Here is a 12,067-nt window from a genome sequence, read left to right as displayed (position 1 = left end):
CGTCTTTTTCACTTATGTTGTTTATTTCCAAATCTTTCCTAACTTTCTGAATTCCAAGCTGTTTTTGACTTCTTGTCCCAAAGAATTTAAAAATCTGTTTGGTTAATCTTTTGCCGTTCATTCCATATAAATGCCCAAAAAATAGTAGTCGCTCCTTCCGTAGCGTTTCAGTTACGTTTTCTATGTGGCGATATACTTCTTCATTACTTCTTAATTTCCATAGCTGTGTATTCCTTAACTGAACAAGTATTTTTCGAATGATTCTTCTTCTAGTTAATTTATTATTAACGGATTCTAAAATTAGTTGTAAAATCGTATCTTCGAGTATAGAAATGCATGTAAGCCGAAACTACTACTTTTATTGTCTCTAGTTCCCTCAGCGTCACCTGGTTTAATTTTTTATCTTTTTACCATTGTTCTGATTTTGCTGATTTTTATCTTTCAGTCTGTTTTCAACACAGTATTCATTCCGTTCAACTACTTTACCATGTCCTTTGTTGTCTCCGACAAAATAACTCTGTCACCGGCATATTACAAGGTTTTTGTTTTGCCTCCCTGAACTTAAATTCCCTTTCTAAATTGCCCTTGGTTTCCTTTGCTGCTTGCTCAATGCACAGATTGAATAACAATGGAGTAAACTACAATACTGTGTCACTCCCTCTGAATCACTGCTTCCCTTTCATGTCCTTCAATCCTTGTAACCGCAGTATTATTTCCGTACAAGTTGGATGTAAGATATCGCTAAATTTATTTTATTCCTGCTACCTTCAGAATTTCAAAGAAACTTTTCTAGTCAACGTTGTCAAAAGCTTTCTATAAGTGTACTAATGATACGAGTGTAAGTGTAAGTTTGCCTTTCTTCAACTTTCTACGGTAAATCGTGGGGTCAGTATTGCCTTGTGTGTTTCTACATTCCTCCGGAAACCAAATTGTTTTTCCCTGACGTCAACATCTACTAGTTTTTTTCCTTTTTTCTGCAAATAATTGGTGTCACTACTTTGCAGCCATGATTTATTAAGCTGATAGTTCGTGCAAGTGACCGACGAGAATTTCAATCTATGTTGATACGTTGTGGACATGGAACAGCGTCTAGTCAAACATTTAACAATGGAATTCGTCAAACAGCCGTGCAACTGACAAGTTATTTTGTTTTATTTCCGCTATCAGTTTCGGCAATTCATTATGCCATCTTCAGACCACATACGCAACTCTAAAAAATAATCGATACTGGCATACTGGGGCCATATGTATCTGGATGTAGTGAATTCGTACTTCAAGTGCTTCCTTCGAAGACTTCACTGCAAGTCAAGTCAAGACTTGCAGTCAAGTATTCGAAGGAAACACTTGAAGTACGAATTCACGACATCCAGAAACATACGCCCCCAGATGCCAATATCGATTATTTTTGAGATGTGCATATGAGGCCTGAAGATGGGGAATGAATTACCGAAACTGGTAGAGGAAATAAAATAAAATAAAATAACTTCTCAATAGCACGGCTGTTTGACGAATTTCATTGTTAAATAGATGAGAACTTCTGTGACAAGAGGACACAGAAAAAAACGAGCACAGTTACCGCTGTGCGTGGAGGGCGAGATACTGGTGGCGACGTGGCGATGCCGTCCTTTGTTGCAGGGCGAGCTGCTGGGCACGGTGGTGTTGCAGGACGCCGACTCGCCCGCGGTCAACCGCTACAGCTGGCGCTTCCTCAACGACTCGCGGGGCCTGCTGGCCGCCAACTGCTCCTCCAGCGCCATCAACGGCACATTCGTCACGACGATCATCAGCTGCAGTACGTATCGCCGCCTTCCGCATTAACAGTAAAATACAGAGTGTTACAAAAAGGTGCGGCCAAACTTTCAGGAAACAGTCCTCACACACAAATAAAGAAAAGATGTTATGTGGACACGTGTCCGGAAACGCTTAATTTCCATGTTAGAGCTCATTTTAGTTTCGTCAGTATGTACTGTACTTCCTCGATTCACCGCCAGTTATCATGATTTCATACGGGATACTCTACCTGTGCTGCTAGAACATGTGCCTTTACAAGTACGACACAACATGTGGTTCATGCACGATGGAGCTCCTGCACATTTCAGTCGAAGTGTTCGTACGCTTCTCAACAACAGATTCGGTGACCGATGGATTGGTAGAGGCGGACCAATTCCATGGCCTCCACGCTCTCCTGACCTCAACCCTCTTGACTTTCATTTATGGGGGCATTTGAAAGCTCTTGTCTACGCAACCCCGGTACCAAATGTAGAGACTCTTCGTGTTCGTATTGTGGACGGCTGTGATACAATACGCCATTCTCCACGGCTGCATCAGTGCATCAGGGATTCCGTGCGACGGAGTGTGGATGCATGTATCCTCGCTAACGGAGGACATTTTGAACATTTTCTGTAACAAAGTGTTTCAAGTCACGCTGGTACGTTCTTTTGCTGTGTGTTTCCATGTGATTTGAAGAGAGGTATTAAAATGAGCTCTAACGTGGAAAGTAAGCGTTTCCGGACACATGTCCACATAAAATATTTTCTTTCTTTGTGTGTGAGAAACGTTTTCTGAAAGTTTGGCCGTACGTTTTTGTAACACCCTGTATACTAGTATTATGCCTAGTTTACACGACGACACTAGGTTGCAGGCAACTGCGCCACCGGCCACGGCGCATGCGCGCCGCGCGTTTGCGCAACTCGTTGGTGAAATTAAACACTTTCGGCGTGTTCCAACTTTGGCGACACTAGTTGCTTGAGAGGGCGGAGGAGCCGATAGAGGTTCAGGGCACTCTCTTGTCCTAGGGGTGGGAAATTGCCCCTTAGGCGGAAGAATCAGCAATGATCAACGACATGAGGATGCAGAAGGCAATGGAAACCACTGCATTAAAGACACGTAACGTGTATCCACAGGACATGTGGCCTGTAATTGAAGAAGTGTCATGATGATCTCTCCACTGGCAAAAGATTCCGGAATAGTCCCCCATTCGGATCTCCGGGAGGGGACTGCCAAGGGGGAGGTTACCATGAGAAAAAGATTGAATAATCAACGAAAGGATAACGTTCTACGAGTCGGGGCGTGGAATGTCAGAAGCTTGAACGTGGTAGGGAAACTAGAAAATCTGAAAAGGGAAATGCAAAGGCTCAATCTAGATATAGTAGGGATCAGGGAAGTGAAGTGGAAGGAAGACAAGGATTTCTGGTCAGATGAGTATCGTGTAATATCAACAGCAGCAGAAAATGGTATAACAGGTGTAGGATTCGTTATGAATAGGAAGGTAGGGCAGAGGGTGTGTTACTGTGAACAGTTCAGTGACCGGATTGTTCTAATCAGAATCGACAGCAGACCAACACCGACAACGATAGTTCAAGTATACATGCCGACGTCGCAAGCTGAAGATGAACAGATAGAGAAAGTGTATGAGGATATTGAAAGGGTAATGCAGTATGTAAAGGGGGACGAAAATCTAATAGTCATGGGCGACTGGAATGCAGTTGTAGGGGAAGGAGTAGAAGAAAAGGTTACAGGAGAATATGGGCTTGGGACAAGGAATGAAAGAGGAGAAAGACTAATTGAGTTCTGTAACAAGTTTCAGCTAGTAATAGCGAATACCCTGTTCAAGAATCACAAGAGGAGGAGGTATACTTGGAAAATGCCGGGAGATACGGGAAGATTTCAATTAGATTACATCATGGTCAGACAGAGATTCCGAAATCAGATACCGGACTGTAAGGCGTACCCAGGAGCAGATATAGACTCAGATCACAATATAGTAGTGATGAAGAGTAGGCTGAAGTTGAAGACATTAGTCAGGAAGAATCAATACGCAAAGAAGTGGGATGCGGAAGTACTAAGGAATGACGAGATACGTTTGAAGTTCTCTAACGCTATAGATACAGCAATAAGGAATAGCGCAGTAGGCAGTACAGTTGAAGAGGAATGGACATCTCTAAAAAGGGCCATCACAGAAGTTGGGAAGGAAAACATAGGTACAAAGAAGGTAGCTGCGAAGAAACCACGGGTAACAGAAGAAATACTTCAGTTGATTGATGAAAGGAGGAAGTACAAACATGTTCCGGGAAAATCAGGAATACGGAAGTACAAGTCCCTGAGGAATGAAATAAATAGGAAGTGCAGGGACGCTAAGACGAAATGGCTGCAGGAAAAATGTGAAGACATCGAAAAAGATATGATTGTCGGAAGGACAGACTCAGCATACAGGAAAGTCAAAACAACCTTTGGTGACATTAAAAGCAACGGTGGTAACATTAAGAGTGCAACGGGAATTCCACTGTTAAATGCAGAGGAGAGAGCAGATAGGTGGAAAGGATACACTGAAAGCCTCTATGAGGGTGAAGATTTGTCTGATGTGATAGAAGAAGAAACAGGAGTCGATTTAGAAGAGATAGGGGATCCAGTATTAGAATCGGAATTTAAAAGAGCTTTGGAGGACTTACGGTCAAATAAGGCAGAAGGGATAGACAACATTCCATCAGAATTTCTAAAATCATTGGGGGAAGTGGCAACAAAACGACTATTCACGTTGGTGTGTAGAATACATGAGTCTGGCGATATACCATCTGACTTTCGGAAAAGCATCATCCACACAATTCCGAAGACGGCAAGAGCTGACAAGTGCGAGAATTATCGCACAATCAGCTTAACAGCTCATGCATCGAAGCTGCTTACAAGAATAATATACAGAAGAATGGAAAAGAAAATTGAGAATGCGCTAGGTGACGATCAGTTTGGCTTTAGGAAAAGTAAAGGGACGAGAAAGGCAATTCTGACGTTACGGCTAATAATGGAAGCAAGGCTAAAGAAAAATCAATACACTTTCATAGGATTTGTCGACCTGGAAAAAGCGTTCGACAATATAAAATGGTGCAAGCTGTTCGAGATTCTGAAAAAAAGTAGGGGTAAGCTATAGGGAGAGACGGGTCATATACAATATGTACAACAACCAAGAGGGAATAATAAGAGTGGACGATCAAGAACGAAGTGCTCGTATTGAGAAGGGTGTAAGACAAGGCTGTAGCCTTTCGCCCCTACTCTTCAATCTGTACATCGAGGAAGCAATGATGGAAATAAAAGAAAGGTTCAGGAGTGGAATTAAAATACAAGGTGAAAGGATATCAATGATACGATTCGCTGATGACATTGCTATCCTGAGTGAAAGTGAAGAAGAATTAAATGATCTGCTGAACGGAATGAACAGTCTAATGAGTACACAGTATGGTTTGAGAGTAAATCGGAGAAAGACGAAGGTAATGAGAAGTAGTAGAAATGAGAACAGCGAGAAACTTAACATCAGGATTGATGGTCACGAAGTCAATGAAGTTAAGGAATTCTGCTACCTAGGCAGTAAAATAACCAATGACGGACGGAGCAAGGGGAACATCAAAAGCAGACTCGCTATGGCAAAAAAGGCATTTCTGGCCAAGAGAAGTCTACTAATATCAAATACCGGCCTTAATTTGAGGAAGAAATTTCTGAGGATGAACGCCTGGAGTACAGCATTGTATGGTAGTGAAACATGGACTGTGGGAAAACTGGAACAGAAGAGAATCGAAGCATTTGAGATGTGGTGCTATAGACGAATGTTGAAAATTAGGTGGACAGATAAGGTAAGGAATGAGGAGGTTCTACGCAGAATCGGAGAGGAAAGGAATATGTGGAAAACACTGATAAGGAGAAGAGACAGGATGAAAGGACATCTGCTAAGACATGAGGGAATGACTTCCATGGTACTAGAGGGAGCTGTAGAGGGCAAAAACTGTAGAGGAAGACAGAGATTGGAATACGTCAAGCAAATAATTGAGGACGTAGGTTGCAAGTGCTACCCTGAGATGAAGAGGTTAGCACAGGAAAGGAATTCGTGGCGGGCCGCATCAAACCAGTCACTAGACTGATGACAAAAAAAAAAAAAAAAAAAAAAAAAAAAGTTGCTTGAGTTTTGAGATTAGGTATGTTCGCAGAGTGTAGACAAACTGAAATATGAGGTGGGGAACGGAGAATAATGTCCGCTTTTTGAATATCTATGCTTTGCATATGTGTTGTGGGGTTTCAGTGATGCTGCTTACAAACATAAGCAACATATTGCTGCTTCTGAGCCCGTCATGTGCGATCCGAACACAGATGGTTTGACAATATTTGAGCTGCAGGGCAAAATTTATTGAATTAGGAGCACATATACAACTGAATTAAGGAAAATTAAGTAAGTGTCATTGTAGCCTGGAAATGCTCTCGTCTTCAAGACTAAAATCCCATCGTTCGAGTTGGCCGACGCTTTGTTAAGGAATATTGTTGACAGGAGGTAAGGCTGCACAAATCAAGAAGCTGCATTCCTTATTCAATATTCATCTATTTAAAACGTCGCCGCAGTGCTCCCCATCCACATGTGTTTTAATTTTGAAATATTGCCACTGTGCATATCTATCTTCAAGACAGTAGTCTGCAAACCATTCGCTTCTTAATTCAGCCTGCTTCGAATAATTATTGCTGTTAATGTCAATAATTATTACCGTTAATTTTAATAATCATTAGTGTTAATGAAAAAGCGTCATCAAGAACTAAAACCGCATCTTCTCCATGCCGAGTGTTCTCGGTTGCAATGCACGCAATGTGATATGTGATTTCAGTTCTGGAGACAGTGCTTCATGCATTACAGTATCTTTATTCCTTATCGCATAATTAACTCCGTTTAGAAGAAACGTGAACAGTTCTGGTGACATTCTAAGATAATTAAATAAACTTCTTGGGTCTTCCATTATAAATTATTTCATCAAGGATGCTGAGCAATCGAGTCACGAATCAAAACACGTTTCTTATTTTTTTTTCTTATGCAGCGATTCCACGCAACATGCTTTAACTCCATCACAATTTGTGCCACGTGCTGTTGCTAAGACTTTCATTTCAGACGTGAGTCAGGAGCCCACAAAACTACGAAACTGAAGTGTTGTCGTTGTACTACAGTCAAATATGAAACCGTTTGCTTTCAACTTATTCCACGCAACGAGTGGCGCAACCCAATGTCGTCGTGTAAACTAGGCTTTAATGTAACGTGCCAAACACACAGTAAAGAAACTCACTCTGCAGAGCTATGCCGCAACATTATCTGAATCTGATAACTCATAAGTTGTGCGAAGGTCTCTGCGTTATTTTTCTTTCTTTACAGAAAGGAAAAAAAAAAGACAAGGAAGACAAGACAGCCAGTTTCTTTTTCAGATCCATTGACTGATACCTCTGACTCAAAAATGGCGAGTCTTATCCCCACTGACGTCCTCGTGCATTAGCTGTGTTGCGTCATGAATACATCTGTTCATACTGATTTCAGGGCGTTCCATTATGTGTGCCCCGTTGTTCATACACTGCTTGGTCAGAGGTATCCGGACACCCGTGTTTAATGCGGACACACCAGTATAATATCAGTCGAGGAGTATTCTGTGGTCAGCGGAGAAGCAGTAGCAGAAAATTGGGTCGGTCAAGAGAGCTCCGCGACTTCGAACGTGGACTAGCCGTTGGATGTCACTTAACAAATCCATCAAGGACTTTTCAGTCCTAAAGATACCCAAGACGACTGTTGAAGATGTGACTCTGAAGTGGAAACACGAACGAACAACCACTTTTAAATGAAGAACCAAGCAGACCTCACGTTCTGACTGACAGAGAACATGGAGCACTGCGACGGATGGAGACAAAAAATTCACGTAAGATCAGCTTATGTAATTACTCGTAAAGTACTTCCAACAGTCCAGTTAGCACTGTGCCTGTGCACAGGGGTTAAAAAGACTGGGGTACAATGGTGGAGCAGCTGCTCATGATCCACACATATCTGTAGTTCTGTAGTGAATGCTAGGCGGCGCTCGAGATGATGTAAAGAGAGACGCCACTGAGCGGTAGATGACTGTAAACGAGTGATTTGGAGTGATGGATCACACTGCACCCTGTGGCAATCCGATGGAAGAGTTTGAGTTTGGCGAATCCCTGAAGAATTTTACCTGCCATCTTGTGTAGTGGTCAACGGCCTTGCCGCAGTGATAACACCGGTTCTCGTCAGATCGCCGAAGTTAAGCACTGTTGGGCTGAACTAGCACTTAGATGGGTGACCATCCGGTATGCCGAGCGCTGTTGGCATGAGGGGTGCACTCAGCCCTTGTGAGGCAAACTGAGAAGTTACTTGGTTGAGAAGCAGCGGCTCCGGTCTCGTAAACTGACATACGGCCGGGAGAGCGGTGTGCTGACCACATGCCCCTCCATATCCGCATCCAGTGACGCTTGTGGCCTGAGGATGACACGGCGGCCGGTCGGTACCGTTGGTCCTTCATGGCTTGTTGGGACGGAGTGTAGTGTAGTGTATCTTGTGTAGTGCCAACAGTGAAGTAGGAGGAGGTACTGTTTCGGTATGGGCTTGTTTTCGCGATTGGGATGTTGTCCCCGCTGTTTAGTACAAAAAAACGCTAATTTCGGAAGGATATGAGCACGTTTTACACCATTTTGTACTGCGCACTATAAAAAAAACCAATTTGTATACGAAGATCGTTTCTATCAGCATGACATTGCACCCTGCCATAGAGCAACATTAGTGAGTCAATGTGTAACGTGCCGGGCTGTATCCTTGTTTTAGTGCCACTTAAAGTTCACGTCACAACCGGATGTACTGAAACATTTCCTCACCCAGTAGATAGCGCGCAGTGTTCCCGACTTACCTTGCTTTGCTTATTCAATATTGTTTTCCCGGTAGCTGCGTCCGTCTCACCTAAATCACACTGAAATTAAGAAGCCAGGATCCTAGATTTATGACAACCACAGTGTGATTTATTTGTTATCACTCACACACACAATATTCATGTGACCAGGCCTCTTACACTTAATCGTCACATTAGGTAGGTCAAACACTTCCAGTCTTTAACAATGTTCACAATTACACTTTTTTGGTACCGACCGGAAAAATTATCCGACTGTGCGCACTTTTGCTCCATGAGAATCTGACCGAGAACTAACTGAGAACTGCACCAGCTCGGACCTTATATAGACGAGCGCTTGAATATTTGACTATTTCTGTTAATATATTATAGTTTATAATTTCCCAGGGTTAAAATGATCCTTTCTAATTGGTTTTGAAGTTAACTATTGGGTTTTATTACTTAAATAATATGAGTGAGCTGTATCAATTTAAATAGGCGGAAGTAACTCGTGCATCCGCAGTGGGAATTCACGACTTATAACCATGGCAGCCCTCTTGAACAATAATTTTTACTTATTCAAATTTACTTAATTCTTAATTAATGCACTTACAAAGCTGAGACTGGAGTCATTTTACGTAGAAAAATAAAGGTAGCAAAAGTATCGAAACAGATCTCGGAATTATTTAGTTGTTTGGTCACAATTGGCACTGAAAGTCATACAGACTAGAGATTTCAAGTCTTAATGTCTATTTAACTAATATACTTTAGGTTAATTTAAACACTTTGCTGGAATCAGTAAAATATAGACTTTCTTTTGGATGCAGTCATAGCTGAATTCGATCTATTAGCTCACTCGAATTTTACTTAATATGTATTGCACAATATACGTCATTGTTCATAACTTTTAATAGGATGCATTTCCAATAAAACTAATTAGCTCATTACTTTCAGAATAGACATTAGAATGTACTGAAATAATAGATTTTACTAGGAGAATTTTATTTTAACTATTTCTGAATTCTGTACTATGTGGCTGAAGGCCACAGAATCTGTAGTCGGAATCTGAGTAGTGAAAATGAAAAAAAAAAAAATAAAATAAAAGTTCATTGCTTAACTAAGTTACTGAAGGAGTGTAAAACCAAAACAGGATAGCAGTGGGCAACCCTGCTTCGTTACAAATGGTTCGTGGACAACAACATTCATGATATGGACATGGAATACCTTTTCACCCCAGTGGCCAGAGGTCACGCCGTCAGAAATGCGTAGGTAGGACACGCCTCATATTAATGTCCACCAACAGATGTCCAGACACTTTTGATCAGATAATGTATGCACCAAGGAGGAAATGACAAAAGTGGTCCGTTTTCTGTACTGTGAAGTGTTAAAGCTGTGGAGATTATTCGTAGAACGCACCTGCAGTACGAGACTAGCTGACTTAGTTGACGTTATAACGGAGAAAATTCTTTTCTGCTTCTGATCCAATGCGTTTTTCTCGAGATAATACCGTTTTCGAACTTAACTGTATATTTGCCGCCATCTGTCTCGCAACGACAAAAGTGTCACATGCTAAAGTTTTATTTTTTCGCGAAGGATCCGAGTCTTCAATAAAAACGGGATGTTCCCATTTAAGGTTTCAAAGTTGCCCCCGCCCACCACCTGAGGATAGGGAAGGGGCGGCGGGGGGGGGGGGGGGGACTGAGCATTGGCATCGTTGGATACAATTTGTAAAAATACTGAACACATGTTTTGCCTTTTTTTAATCCGATGAGCAGTCTTTGCGATATTTGTTGACTCGAGGCAAAAAAGCTTACCCTGTATAAATGGAATAAAATGGGAAATGTGTTTAATTCCTTGGCTGGTCATAACGCCATTCTTACTTATTTTATTCCCCGCTTCTATTACAACTGCATTGTATTTCTTAGGGCCCTTGTCCAGTGTTGCGGAATTCCATTTTTCTCAGTTGTTATTTTCCAGATTTGAAAATAATACAGTCGATTTTGTGTGCCAGTTTGCTATTGTCGCTAAAACGTAAATATTCCACTTTACGCAAAAGAAAGGCGTTGGTGGTAACTGATAGCTGTGAACGCCAAAATTAATTTCATCCTCTGGAAAGGCTATGGACTACGTTTACGGACATGCAAGTGACATTCTCGTTGTTGATTATGTTATACTAGATGGAACAATAACTGGCGACTATTGTGCAAGAGTTGGAGACAAGGGGACTGGATTGTAGTTCCGCACCGTCACCTGATGAATAAAAGTTGTACCCACGCTATATCAAAACAGTTGTGCGACTGGGTTGATAATTTTATAGGTAACAGAACAAGTAAATCGTCTTATAGGGGAGGGACAGTCACAACCGTAATCGCTTTCCAGTACTTTTCAAGGAATTATGACAGTACCTTCGCTGTTCACGGTATGTACCATGTTAACGACCTGGCAGATAATGGTTTTCGCACGCGACAGTATGATATGTAGTAAAAACGTGAGGAAATGGCTCTGAGCACTATGCGACTTAACTTCTGAGGTCATCAGTCGCCTAGAACCTAGAACTAATTAAACCTAACTAACCTAAGGACATCACACACATCCATGCCCGAGACAGGATTCGAACCTGCGACCGTAGCGGTCGTTCGGCTCCAGACTGTAGCGCCTAGGCCACTCCGGCCACTCCGGCCGGCAAACGTGAGGAAACAGTCTCGTAATGCAGCTGTACTGAAAGTGTCAAGGACGTGATGCAAAGAGTAGCAGGTGAACATCAACGTGAGTGAATGCAAGTAGACGAAACGATCTGACATAATTTTAGCAAACAATTGGCGGTCAGCCACTGGAATCAATTACAACCTGGGCCAGAGCGAGACAAGTTGGAGTGAGAACGTAATTATAGCCGTGGGGAGGGCAAATTTCATCTGAAGATTTACTTGAATATTCCCGAGAATGTGCAATCCACTCGCGAAGAAGATTATTATAAAATCTTCTGTTGTTATGAGCCGTGTTTGTCGGTCCGGGACTCTTACCGTGCTGGATCACTGGAATAGTCAAAAACTTATTCATTCAAAGCGAAAGTGTCACTGGGATCCCGAAAGAACTGTTGAGGAAGACGTTACAAAGTAACACCCCTAGCCCCTCAAAATCTTCCTTCAAAAACATATTTCACAAAATGACTTCAGTAAAAAAGTTATATTTGTTCACATAGAGAGCTGGAGAAATAACCTTTCTTTCAGTGAATAGTCCGCAGTGAGACAGATGGAGGGGATACGATTATGCTGTGCCAAGCACCCTGTAGCCAGGCACCGCACGACGGCTGCAGCAGTGGTAATGCATATGTAGGTGCAGAAGAAAAGAGAGAAAGTTGATCATGTTTCATTAGGAATCTGTCCACGTTGGTG

The 12,067-nt window shown here is 42.1% G+C and overlaps 1 protein-coding gene and 1 pseudogene across 1 annotated transcript in view; both read left to right on the top strand.

Annotated features, from left to right (window-relative positions):
- Positions 1 to 12,067, top strand: part of LOC126235185 (uncharacterized) — a 357,154-nt gene that overhangs the window by 286,396 nt on the left and 58,691 nt on the right. The window contains exon 6 of the mRNA XM_049943915.1: positions 1,636 to 1,792. Within this exon, the coding sequence (XP_049799872.1) occupies positions 1,636 to 1,792 (157 nt within the window). The remainder of the gene's footprint in view (positions 1 to 1,635; positions 1,793 to 12,067) is intronic.
- On the top strand, positions 8,010 to 8,127 carry LOC126238469 (5S ribosomal RNA; annotated as a pseudogene).

The sequence above is a fragment of the Schistocerca nitens genome, chromosome 2, assembly GCF_023898315.1.
Source record: "Schistocerca nitens isolate TAMUIC-IGC-003100 chromosome 2, iqSchNite1.1, whole genome shotgun sequence".
In the NCBI taxonomy this organism is placed as follows: domain Eukaryota; kingdom Metazoa; phylum Arthropoda; class Insecta; order Orthoptera; family Acrididae; genus Schistocerca; species Schistocerca nitens.
This window is presented reverse-complemented; position numbering and strand designations above follow the sequence as displayed.